General features: G+C 42.2%; 1 protein-coding gene across 4 annotated transcripts in view; it reads right to left on the bottom strand.

The window, feature by feature from the left end:
- GRK4 (G protein-coupled receptor kinase 4) overlaps positions 1-13,186 on the bottom strand; it is a 265,726-nt gene that overhangs the window by 89,050 nt on the left and 163,490 nt on the right. For 3 of the 4 annotated variants that reach the window (XR_011317018.1, XM_069744743.1, XM_069744744.1), the window contains exon 3: positions 4,801-4,913. Coding sequence is in view for 2 of the 4 variants with exons in the window: in XM_069744743.1 (XP_069600844.1) it covers positions 4,801-4,913 (113 nt within the window). In the remaining 2 variants the exon portion in view is untranslated. Of the gene's footprint in view, positions 1-4,800; positions 4,914-5,984; positions 6,004-13,186 lie in introns of those variants that run through there. The other variant, XM_069744745.1, reaches the window with a different exon arrangement.

Here is a 13,186-nt window from a genome sequence, read left to right as displayed (position 1 = left end):
TTGTATAGCGCCACCATAGGAGAAATTAAGTATTACACAACGTCTGCTCAAATTACTTAACTGTATGTATTATGCAACAGCACGTTAAGGCCTCCATAGTTGCCGCACCCTGCAGAATTATGGAACAGATGGGGGTAATAACAGAATTGGGGGATTTCTCTATCCTTCCTTCTATCGGCGAGTGTTACATTTGATGATGATAATGTAATGAATGTGTTGGACACATTTTATACCATTTGAAATTTTGGCTGTATGGGTGTGACATGATTTTTTGTGTTTTACTCTTTGGAGACAAAGATCATTTGTTCACTCGTGACATATGACACAAATCAGCAGTGATCGGTAGAGTTATCTGGCATCAAGTGATTAATTTGCCTGTAACTCCACCGCTGGAAAAATGAGGCATTACACATTTCCAATTCAAATGAATGTGTTGGTCATTTATGGTAATATATGGATGTGTTGAGTCCTCCACAGCAAGAGATGTTTTTGGTCACTGACAGTAATTTAAAGGGTTGTCCAGGATTCTGATATTGATGGCCCATTTAAAATGGACCAATCTTGTCTCATTAACATGCAAAGGAATTTATACGAGTTGTTCAACGCTCACTTACTGAGGAGATTATGATCAACAAAAACTAATGGGAATATAATAGAAACGAGCAAATAACTTGGTCAAAATTCTGGTTCAACAGCCAGGTCACTATTTTGTAATCATTGGATGGGAGCCCTGTGAACAGCCTCCTACCCTTTGACATTCCTGGCTTTTCTTTGATTACCCAGCCTAGTGCAATGTCACACATGAGCCAAACTTCAATGATTATGTTGTGCCAGGCAGGCAAATCAAAAGGTGAAGCCAAAGATATGAGTAGGTAGGGGGCGGTTCACAGGGCTCTCCGTGCTTGGCCAGTGAACTGCCTTCTACCTGCTGTCATAAGACGGCTCCTCTTCTGATTCACCATCCTAGGGCAATATCATATGAGCATCACACCACAATGATGACGTCATGGCAGGTTGACGAATCAAAAGAGGAGCCAGTGAGGCCGGCAGACAGGAGGCGATTCACAGGGTCACTGAGTACTGACCTTACTCCTCTACCATGGCAATGCAAATCAATTCGCTCATCTCTAGAACAGAATGATCATTGTTGCAATCATTCTGTTGCCATACGGCATCATGTAATCAGCAGAACATCCCCTGTTCACACCGGGTGACAGTGCTGCTGATAACTAAAATTTTTATGCCTGAAGAAAGTGTCTGATCAGCAGATGATTGAGCGTTTTGCTTGTGGTCTGCTCATCAAGAGATTAGAGTTGTGAGCAAGCATTCTAAAAAATGCTTTTTTGCCGATTATGGTTGATCTAAATGGATCACTGGTCTAGGTCATCAATATAAATTTGGTGGAGGAACGACACCTGGCTCCCCCATCTACTATCAGGTAATGTGGCAGAAGGATCTACATAAAGTCCTTGGATACTACAAGTTAGCTCCCAACTGTGGGACCATCTACCAGCCAATCGGTGGAGGCGTCGGGTGTTGGATATCCAGAAAATAGGTCATCAATCGCAAAGTCTTAGACATCCCTTTTATGGAAGGACCAACGTAAAATAACTCTTTCCTAATAGGGTAGTGTAAAATAAACCTCATGTGAATCCGACATCTACTTGCTGCAGCCATTTCAGTGGTAATACCAACTCTGATCCTTTGATGACATCTCCAGAGAAACCAAATTAACTTTGCCTTGATTTGGGAAAGTTTAAACAGACAAACGTGTTTTGTGAGGAAATGTTGGAGCAGTGTACAAAAATGCCCCCAAAAAATGTGCATAGAAGCCAAACTTCTGGAGGACATCCAGTCCTGAGCTGATGGGAACACACAAGACTAAGCAGAATTACATATTTTTGACTAAATCTACAAAGCTAATAAATGTATGCGGAAACATTAAATAACCGTTAAAGATGTGTATATTTAGCGCAACAACTTAACGGAGGTGAAACTAAGAAACTGATGGGACAAAGTGCAAAGATTTTGACGGTGACCTTCATTGCAAGTAATTCCATGTGTCAGTGAGGGGGGAGAAAAAAAATCTAAAATAACAGTTGAAATGTCAAATATAACTAATTGAAATAAAACATAGAAACCATGTCTAGCACTGCTAAGATCAAGGACAGATTTTTTCTGACTGTCATTATTCACTGCAATGTTCTTCTGACCCCCTAATCACACCGTTGGCTAAGCTTTTTTCCAATGAGTTATTCCATAATTGCATTATTTTTCCCAAACCACAGTGAACGCATACTTATCGGTAACATACAGTGTGGAAAATAAGTATTTGATATACTGCCGCTTTTGCAAGTTTTCCCACCTACTAAGAATGAAGAGGTCTTTAATTTTTATCATCGATACACTTCAACTGTGAAAGACAGAATCTTGAAAAAAATCCAGAAAATCACATTGTACGTTACGTAATTAATTTGCATTTTATTGAATGAAATAAGTATTTGATACAATAGAAAAACAGAACTTAATATTTGGCACAGAAACCTTTGTTTGCAATTACAGAGGTCATGCTGTGGTTTCTGACCAAGTTTGCACACACGCAGCATAGATTTTGGCCCACTCCTCCATACAGATCCTCTCCAGATCTTACAGGTTTCGGAGCTGTTGCTGGGATTTTCAGCTTCCTCCAAAAGTCTTCTATTGGGTTCAGGTCTGGAGACTTGCTAGGCGATTCCAGGACTTTGAAGTGTTTCTTATGTAGCCACTCCTTAGTTGTCCTGGCTGTGTGTTTCGGGTCATTGTCATGCTGGAAGACCCAGCCAAGACCTATCTTCAATACTCTTTTATTGGCCAAAATCTCTAAATACATGACCCCATCCGTCTTTTCTTCTATATGGTGCAGTTGTCCTGTCCCCTTTGCAGAAAAGCAATCCCAAAGTATGATGCTTTCCCCACCATGCTTCACAGTTGGGACGCTGTTCTTGGAGTTGTACTCCTTCCTCCAAACACGGCGAGTGGAGTGGACACTAAAAAGTTCTATTTTGGCCTCATCTGACCACGTGACCTTCTCCCATGCCTCCTTTGTGAACTTCAAATGGGCCTGAACATTTGCTGGAGTGAGCAGGGGGACCGTGAGCACCCTGCAGGATTTTAATTCATGCATAGTGTGTTACTATTGGTAATGTTTTAGACTGTGTCCCGAGCTCTTCAAGTCATAGACCAGGTCCTCCCATGTAGTTCTGAGTGGATCCTTGACCTTTCTCTGAATCATCCTTACCCCACGATGTGATGGATCCCCAGACTGAGAAAGACTGACAGTCATCTGGTCTTTCTTCCATTTTCTAATAATTGTGCCAACAGTTGTTGTCTTGCCTATTGTCCAGTAGTCCATCCCAGCCTTGTGCAGGTCTACAATTTTGTCTCTGGTGTCCTTAGGCAGCTCTTTGGTCTTGGCCATGGTGGAGAGTCTGGAGTGTGATTGATTGTGTGCACGGGTGTCTTTAATACAAGTAATGAGTGCAGAGTAAGAGGACTTCTTAAAGAAAAACTAACAGGTCGGTGAGAGACAGAATTTTTGCTGGTTGGTAGATGATCATATACTTATTAATTGCAATTTAGTTATTTAAAAACCATATAATGTGAAGGGAAGGAAGACGGAACGGAAGGAAGGGGGGGAGGACGGAAGTGAAGGAAGGGCGGGAGGACAGAACTGAAGGAAGGGCGGGAGGACAGAACTGAAGGAAGGGCGGGAGGACGGAACTGAAGGTAGGGCGAGAGGACGGAACTGAAGGAAGGTGAGAGGACGGAACTGAAGGAAGGCGGGTGGATGGAACTGAAGGAAGGCGGGTGGATGGTAGTGAAGGAAGGCGGGAGAACGGAACTAAAGGAAGGCAGGAGGACGGAACTGAAAGGAGGCGTGAGGTCGGAACTGAAAGGAGGCGGGAGGACGGAACTAAAGGAAGGCAGGAGGACGGAACTGAAAGGAGGCGTGAGGTCGGAACTGAAGGGAGGCGGGAGAACGGAACTAAAGGAAGGCAGGAGGACGGAACTGAAAGGAGGCGTGAGGTCGGAACTGAAAGGAGGCGTGAGGTCGGCACTGAAAGGAGGCGGGAGGACGGAACTGAAAGGAGGCGGGAGGACGGAACTGAAAGGAGGCGGGAGGACGGAACTGAAAGGAGGTGGGAGGATGGAACTGAAGGAAGGCAGGAGGACGGAACTAAAGGAAGGCAGGAGGACGGAACTGAAAGGAGGCGTGAGGTCGGAACTGAAAGGAGGCGGGAGGACGGAACTGAAGGGAGGCGGGAGGACGGAACTGAAGGGAGGCGGGAGGACGGAACTGAAGGGAGGTGGGAGGACGGAACTGAAGGGAGGTGGGAGGACGGAACTGAAGGGAGGTGGGAGGACGGAACTGAAAGAAGGCGGCAGGACGGAACTGAAAGAAGGCGGCAGGACGGAACTGAAGGCGGGAGGATGGAACTGAAGGAGGGAGGACGGAAGAGAAGGAAGTGTGAGAAGAGGAAGGAGGAGGGGAAGGTGGAAGGAAGAAAATGAAAGAAGGAAGGAAAAGTGGGAAGGAGAGAGGAATGCAAAAAGGGAAGTAGAAAGGAAGGAAATGGGAGAAAGAGGAAAAAAAAAAAGAATGAGCAAAAAAGCAAAAGAGAAGGTGGATTGATGGAAAGAATTAGGAGGAAGGAAGTAAAAGTGAAGGAAGGAGGAAGAACAAAAGAGGAAAAGGGAGGACGAAAGATACAAAATGGCCTAAAGGAATGAACATAGTTAATGAAGAGAAAAGACGCTTACCACAGCATCTAGAAATTCAATGCACCTCTTCAGCTCCGGTCGGGTGTCACAGAACTGTCTGAAAAGAAGTCTCCCGATTGGCTGCTTCTCACATACGCTGCTGTAGTCTCTTTCTGATGAATTGAAAATTAAAAGGAGCTTAGCTATACAATATTATAGAACACAAAAAAGCATAAACATTGCACTTCATTAGGACACCACTTAATCACAATGCTCAGTGGGTTCCCACAACACCTTGGGGGCTGACAGCTCACTTTATATATAATTCACTTTTCATGCTCAGCTACACGCCCAATGACCTGTAACTGAGTCATACGGAACTTATTTATAGAAGCATCATTTGCATTAGATCCCGCTCAGTGTGAATTCACACAAAGCAAATCTTCAATGATGACAATACTGGGATGTCAGCTTCCTTAACAAGAAGAAAAAAAGTAGCAAAAATATTTATTATTTTAGGTGGTGATTGTGCTTTGGTTGCACTCTTAAAAACACTAATTTTAATTTCTGTACTTTTTCACATGTAAATATAATGAGTAACCATTAAAAACTTAACAAAAATTAAAACAAGTTGTCTGGCTTCCTTGTAATAGTTATTCATTATGAAAAAAAGAGTTGGATGTGAATGGAGAAGAAACTTAATTAAAAACCAGTAAAGAAAATAAAGAAGTAAAGGAAAATAATTGTATCCTGTAAAGTCACGTTCTACATAAAATATGATTAGTTAAGTTAGGCATTAAAAAAAACAAAACAAAAGAAAGAAAGACAACAACTGGTACGTAATATCGGATAAGAGTAATGAAACGTACGGTAAATGCATTTTTTTTTGTTTTGCCTCTCAACCCATTTACAAGAATCGTTTCTCTGTACGATGACTTTGGAAATAGCACCAGACAGGTCTGTGTCAATTTTTTAGTCTCCCTCTTGGCTCTAAATATTTAAGTGCGCGGTGCGGTCAGATAGCTGCATGCAGTCTGGGGTGTCGAAGACTGGAGCGGTGAGCGCTATCCACACGTCAATGGAAAAGAAAAAAAAAGGATGCAGCATTTAAATCAAACAGGGAGAGAGGCCTTATTAATATTAATATGTCTGGTATGAGATTCCCAGGTATGAGGAAACCATTCATTACCGCAGACAGAGAGGAATGTATACACGGCGTACGTCACTAGCTACAAATAACTTACATTTGCTCAACGTGACTTGCAGTAAAACCAAAATCCTCTTGCCGGTTAGGATACACTTTAGTTATTAATGTTGACACCGAACATTAGAAATGACAGAACATTAAATAAAGAAGTGAGAAGATTGATAATCCTATAAAAAGCTCCACTTTCTCCCTGTGCCAACCCAAAGAGTGGCACCCGTTAGGCTGGTAGGAGTCTGACGCTAATACAAAATAAGGGATTTGCATGCAGCCCCTCATTTACAAACAAACCCAAAGTCAATAAGGTCTGTTAAGAACTGGAGTCAGGATGCCAGTGTGTAAAAAAAAACAAAAAAAAAAACAAGGGATCCCCAAGGCTAATAGATGTAATAATAGAGATAGCCAATATCAGATCTTGCTCTGGTGGACCTGGTGGTCATATAGTCCATGGGCGGCCATTCATTTCAATTACAGTTGAGCAAAAAGATACACAAAGGCAGCCGGACCAGGACACAATTCACTTCTGTGCCCAGTATTTTTAGCATGAGCCTCTTACACTTACTTGGCCCAGCGACCTCATGGAGTCACAGAGCTTGACATATTATCGTTGCAGAGCCTAGTAAGCACAAAAGGTATCCATAATGCCTGTAGGAAAAAGGAAGACTAACCCTGATCTGTCCGCCCTCGAGGACCGCAATGGGCACCAGACCAGGGCAGTGTGAATCTTTTTACTCAGCTCTAAACAGGGGAAATGTCAAACCAGGCATGTCACTTGAAGCAAGTATCACCAAGCTACAACTTGCCTACTTTGTACACATTAAAGGAAGAGAACCATCACCGGAGAAGGACATAGTGGTCGGAAGAGTAGAAGGAACATAACGAAGAAAAAGACCAGCAACCCAATGTCTTGATACTGTCAAATAATGGTGAGGAAGACCTGATGGACCGCTCTAAGCTTGCACAAGATCGATCTTCCTACAGATCGTTCATCCATCAAGACGACATTGCTCAAGATCGAGCTAAAGGTTGTTAAAATAATAATAGGAATAATAATAAACCAGTGTTTATTATCATTAGCTCAGAGATGTTACAATATTTCTTAGATATGGAAGAAGGTAAAAATGGTTCCATTGTAAAATAATAGGTTTAAAGAAACAATAAAATAGAACCACGCACAGCAGAAGAGTTTAACTACATAAACCGGTCACCCGGATGTTAAAGAGATTTCCTGGTTTTGTGTCAATAACTCGTTCTCACTGTATTATGAAAAGTTAATTAACTTTTTCATAAACTTTTCACGAAAAGTTATGCAATCAGTTTATCAAGAGTTTTCTTAATTCTGCTCAGCATAATTACCCCATGAGCCATACCCACTTGGTAAAGACCTTTCAAATTAGCACTAAGTAAAAAGTCACAGGTCTCTGGAACTGTATGAAGGATTTAAAAAAAAACAAAAAAACAAGATACTCAAATGGAGCAGCGGGAACAAAAAAAAAAAAAAAAAAAGTAAGAACTGGCCACTCTTGACCTGGCGACAGGTCCTCTTCAAGTTAGCTGCTGCATTTTTTGCTCGAAAAGTAAACTGGATCATACAATCCCATCATTGTAGAGTTCCTGAGTTCGAGTGTTTTTGGAGGTCATCACAAATAAAAGGAGTTAATGTTTAAAGTTCAGAGGGAGGGTGTGAGTGGAAATATTTCCTGGACTGTTATGGAAGTCATCAACAGACGTTGGTTGAGAGCTATCGACTCAGTTCAACGTCCCTTAGTCCATTGCATAACGGGAGGTTACAGAATACACACATGGTGCGTATATTTGGCAGCTTTAGACATAATTAGGGCATAAGCCTGAATAAACAAAATCGTAAACCTTTGGGGCTGGCTGGATAGCTGGAAAAACATGTCCACTCCAAATTAACGTAAAGTGTTTCATTAGTCACCTGATGGCATCCTGAGGAAACACGTCAAGATGGACGGATGGGAGAACAACAGACTACGGAAAAACTTGGGGGCAAATCACAATTTCCTAAAGTCTATGGTGAAATTATAATTGTGTTGGTGCGATAGCAAAGCTGAATATAGATATGTATATTTCCGGCAGTAAAGATTAAAGGTTTTCTTCCTTTATGGAGAGCTCATTTGCATCACCTTCCCAGAGAGCTTTGCCTTTATGACTCATTAAACTAGCTGGATTCTCCACAAGGATAACTGGTTCAAGAGCCAAATCGCACAACAGAACATGTACAGTAATAGGTCAATGCATGATGGCTCAGTGGTTAGCTTTCCAGCACTGGGGTCCTGGGTTCAAATCCCACCAGGGACAACAACTGTGAGGAGTTTGTATGTTCTCCCTGTGTTTGTCGAGTTTCCTCCGGGGTCTCCGGTTTCCTCCCACACTCCAGAGACCTACTGATAGGGAATTTAGATTGTGGCCCACAAATGGGAAAGTGATGAGGATGTCTGTGTAGCTTTGTTTCCCTTTGCTCTACAAACCGCATCTCTGAAGCCTTGTGAGGTCATACGTTACTAGAAACAGGTGTCCAAATCAGCCGGTATAAACAATTGATGGGGGCAACCAGATTTTCTTTGGTTATTAAGGAGCTTGACGATGACAGTACTGAAGTGTGTACATGTCCGTGTGTATATGAGTGTGCGCCATTGTGCGAGAAAAAAATAAATAAATAAAAATTGTCCTCGTCTCCACTAAGAGGGAGACGTCTGCCCAGTAGCAGCTATCGGATTGCTCATAGCTGCTACTGAGCAGGAGCGGCCAGCGCCATTTTCAAACTTTTTATTTTAATGAATTTATGGATAACCGCAAAGAAAAGCATTACATACACATTATAGATAAGATCATGGTGCAGAACGGCGCCTGCCTGCACAAGGGGATTTATTTTCAAGATATATATATATACACAGCTCTGGCAAAAATTGAGAGATAACTGCAAAATGTTCAGTTTGTCTGATTTTTCTCTTTATAGGTTTATTTTTGAGTAAAATGCAAATTGTTGTTTTAGTCTATAAACTTCTGACAACATGTCTCCGAATTTTCAAGCAATACATTTTGTATTTTTTTTCTAAAAAAGAGAAATGGTCAAAATTACAAAAAAAAAAAAAACAAACAAGCAGTGCTTTCAGACATCAAATAATGCAAAGAAAACAAGTTCATAATCATTTAGAAACAACAATGCTAATTTATTAACTCAGGAAGAGTTAAGAAATCAATATTTTGTGGAATAACCATGATTTTTAATCACAGCTTTCATGCGTCTTGGCATGCTTGCCACCAGTCTTTCACACTGCTTCTGGATGACCTTATGCCACTCATGGTACAAAAGTTTAAGCAGTTCTTCTTTGTTTGAGGGCTTGTGACTATCCATCATCCTCTTGATTACATTCCAGAGTTTTTCAATGGGGTTCAGGTCTGGAGATTGGGCCGCCCATGACAGGGTTTTGATGTGATGGTCTCTTAATTTTTGCCAGAGGGGGCAGGTCAATGAGGGATCAGTGACATGTCGGAAGCCATACTAATGAATACCTAATCAGAGCACCACATGAAGACCCCACCCCACAGGCCGCCCCGGAGCACGAGCATATCATTAACTCAAAACAGAAAATAAAGATTAAACAACAACCACAAGACGGATTTCATCACCAGGTATCATTGTAATCAGTATAACAGCACCGACCTGACACTGTCTGTAGGTTACTGTGCACAATCCTGCTGACAGGCTTCCTTTAAACATGTAAGTATTAGGCCGGTTTCACACGTCAGTGGCTCCGGTACGCGAGGTGACAGTTTCCTCACGTACCGGAGACACTGACTCACGTAGACACATTGAAATCAATGTGTCTCTGCATATGTCAGCGTGTTTTCACGGACTGTGTGCAAAACACGGAGACATGTCAGTGTTCGTGGGAGCGCACGGATTACACGGACCCATTAAAGTCAATGGGTCCGTGTAAAACACGTACTGCACACGGACGCTGTCCGTGTGCAGTCTGTGTGCCGTGCAGGAGACAGCGCTACAGTAAGCACTGTCCCCCCAGCGTGGTGCTGAAGCCGCCATTCATATCTTCTTTCCAGCAGCGTTCGCTGGAGAGAAGATATGAAAAATCCTTTTTTTTTGTATTTTTCGTGTTTAAAATAAAGCTCCCTGTCCCCTCCCCCCTCCCACCCCCTGTGCGCCCGCCCGCTGTTAATAAAATACTCACCCGGCTCCCTCCCAGCGTCAGCTTCTCCTGTATGAGCGGTCACGTGGTGCCGCCAATTACAGTCATGAATATGCGGCTCCACCTCCCGTAGGGGTGGAGCCGCATATTCATGACTGTAATGGGCAGCACCACATGACTGCTCATACAGGAGAAGGTGCGGTGCGGAGAGGACGCTTCGAGGGAGCCGGTGAGTATTTTATTAACAGCGGCCGAGCGCACAGTGGGTGGGAGGGGGGAGGAGACAGGGATCTTTTTTTTTTTTTTTTTCGTGTTTAAAATAAAGTATTTTTCATATCTTCTCTCTAGCGAACGCTGCTGGAGAGAAGATATGAATGGCGGCTTCAGCACCAGATGCAGGGGAGAGCGCTTACTTGTAGCGCCGTCTCCTGCACGGTCCGTGTGGTACCCAGTTGGCACACGGCTGCCATACTGATGTTCACGGTAAGCACACGGACACGGATAATTCCGGTACCGATTTTTCCGGTACCGGAATTATCTGGACGTGTGAGACTGGCCTTAGTGTATCAGCAAAAAAATGACTTCAAACCTAGCATAAGTGCTTGGTGCACCCTTGGTGAAGCCAAGGAGTCCAGTGCACTTTCCCATCTATTTTTTTTCAGTAGGCAGAGCTGTTGATCAAGGAAGAGACTGGTGGAGACAGATGCAAAACAAGTACGGTAATTGTAAAATGCACTAAATTGCTCGGCCACACCAAGAGAGCACTGATCAGTTTTTCTTCTATAGGTTTAGATAGCAGCAGCGTACGTATAGTTTAGTAGTACTTCTCTTAAAACTTTAGTGACAAAAAATATGCATCATACGATTTACCTGAAAGCAACGAACAGGGCAACGTCATCGGCCTCAACTGAACTGAGAGATGGCTCTCGCTACTTTCTAGTAAAGACTGTGTAAAAGAAGGAAGCCCAAACTGATCCCAGCAATAGGGTGAAGAACGCCGAGCACTTTTATTCTCCTCAATACCATGGAGAAATTACTTGAAATGCAAACAACATACCGGAGTGTTACATCATCTTAGGAAAGCGCGCTTACAATATAAGAGAAAAAGCCCCACACATAATGATATTTACAACACTGCAAGGATTATTCCAGCACATAAAACTTATTGTAGTAACAGAAATACGATCATCTTGAAAAGTCAGATGACTCATATGTACGGTATACATAATTCACCGCCATCTCGCATTGTAAAAACTCGGCTATTGCTTCTGGTAAGAATACCGCTACTCTGAACACACACACACATATATATATATAGCCACATAGTATATAGCACAGGCCACGTAGTATATAGGAGCCATGTAGTATATAGCAAACACGCAGTATATAACAGCCCACAGCCCACGAATGGAGGGGCAGGGATGGAAGTCCATGTTATTTAAGTCAATGGACAATATCCTTATGCAAGCCTTACCTTTTCCTCATAGTTTGTAAGCTTGCGAGCAGGGCCCTCACTCCTCCTGGTATCTGTTTTGAACTGTATTTCTGTTATGCTGTAATGTCTATTGTATGTACAAGTCCCCTCTATAATTTGTAAAGCGCTGCGGAATATGTTGGCGCTATATAAATAAAAATTATTATTATTATTATTACCTGTGTGCATTTTTGCTACTAGGCAGCCAACCCCTCTAATGTTAGGGCGAGTGGGTGGTTGCTCTCATCAGTAGCTTGCACCTGTGCTGCTTTAGCATTTATTCGGAAGCCTGCTGCACCTTGTGAGTGCATTTGTCATCTGACAAGGTTTTGGTGAGTCTGCTCTTTATGTTGTGTTTTTTTGAGTTTTTCTATGTTAACTGATGAAAAGTGCAATATTCTAAATCCACATTTAAAAGGAAAAAAGTCAACGTGATTGAATGCAGTGAGTAAATATGAAGATCATTCAGTAGCGTCACCCTTGTACGACCAAGGAGCTTACATGTGCACAGTGCAGGTGTGACTGCATCACCAGAGATGCCACCAATGTTTGCCATCAACCATTTTCCTACTATTTTGGTTGACCTTAACTCATTTTCAAGGGAGTTTTTGAGAACCAATATTTACAGTAAACATTCACAGAGAATCAGAGAATCTCAGAAAGCTTACATTAATTCTACGTGCGCACGTTGAGTATTTGTTTGCAGAAATTTCTGCAAGGTTCCTGCATCTCTTGGCAGCAGAACAGTTGTGGCAAAAACACGCGTTTTGCTGTGGTTTTTTTGTGCATTTTGTATGCGTTTTTATACAGCAATGAAGGCTTTTTTGATCTAAATAAAGATATTTAAAAAAAAATATTTTGTGATGCAATTTCTTGGTTCAATGCCTTCTTTTTCATTCTGATGCAGTATCAAAAGGGTAATGGGATTAGGGTTTGATGTCAGCAGCTATCGATGACACCAAGCCCTAGGTTTAGTAATGAAGAGGTGTCAGACACCCTCATTACTAAACTGGTAAGTAAAGAGTTAAATAAATAAACACACATTGTAACCAGCCTATGTAGAAGCATTATTATCAGAATGAACCTACATAGGTTGTAACAAAAAGCAAATGTTAATTTAAAAAAAAATAAATTCGGAGGGCTCCAGTGTAATTTTCGTAACCAGCATAGGTAAAGATGACAGCTGAGGTTAATACTCTAGGAAAGAGCAAATAGACATAAATCTTCCCAGGCTATTAATATCAGCTCGCAGCGGTTTGCTTTGCTTTTACAGCTAGTTTACAAGACGACAAGAAAAAAAATTGACATTGGGTCCACCAATAAAATCTAACTAGCAAAGGCAAGGAAGACAGCTGTTGGCTGATATTAATGGCTTAAAAAGGGCCATGGCTATTGGCACCCTCCCAGACTAAAAACATCAGCTCTCAGTTGCTCCAGATAAGGCGCATCCATAAGATGCACCAATTCTGGAAAATTCTTAGCCTCAATATTCCCACTTGCCCTGGTGCGGTAGTAAGTGGGGTAATAGTTGGGGGGTTGATGTCACTTTTGTATTGTCAGGTGACATCAAGCCCAGTGGTTAGTAATGGAGAGGCA

This window comes from Ranitomeya imitator, chromosome 1 (assembly GCF_032444005.1).
Source record: "Ranitomeya imitator isolate aRanImi1 chromosome 1, aRanImi1.pri, whole genome shotgun sequence".
In the NCBI taxonomy this organism is placed as follows: Eukaryota; Metazoa; Chordata; class Amphibia; order Anura; family Dendrobatidae; genus Ranitomeya; species Ranitomeya imitator.
The sequence above is the reverse complement of the archived record's forward strand: the minus strand, read 5'-3'. Positions and strand labels throughout refer to the sequence as shown.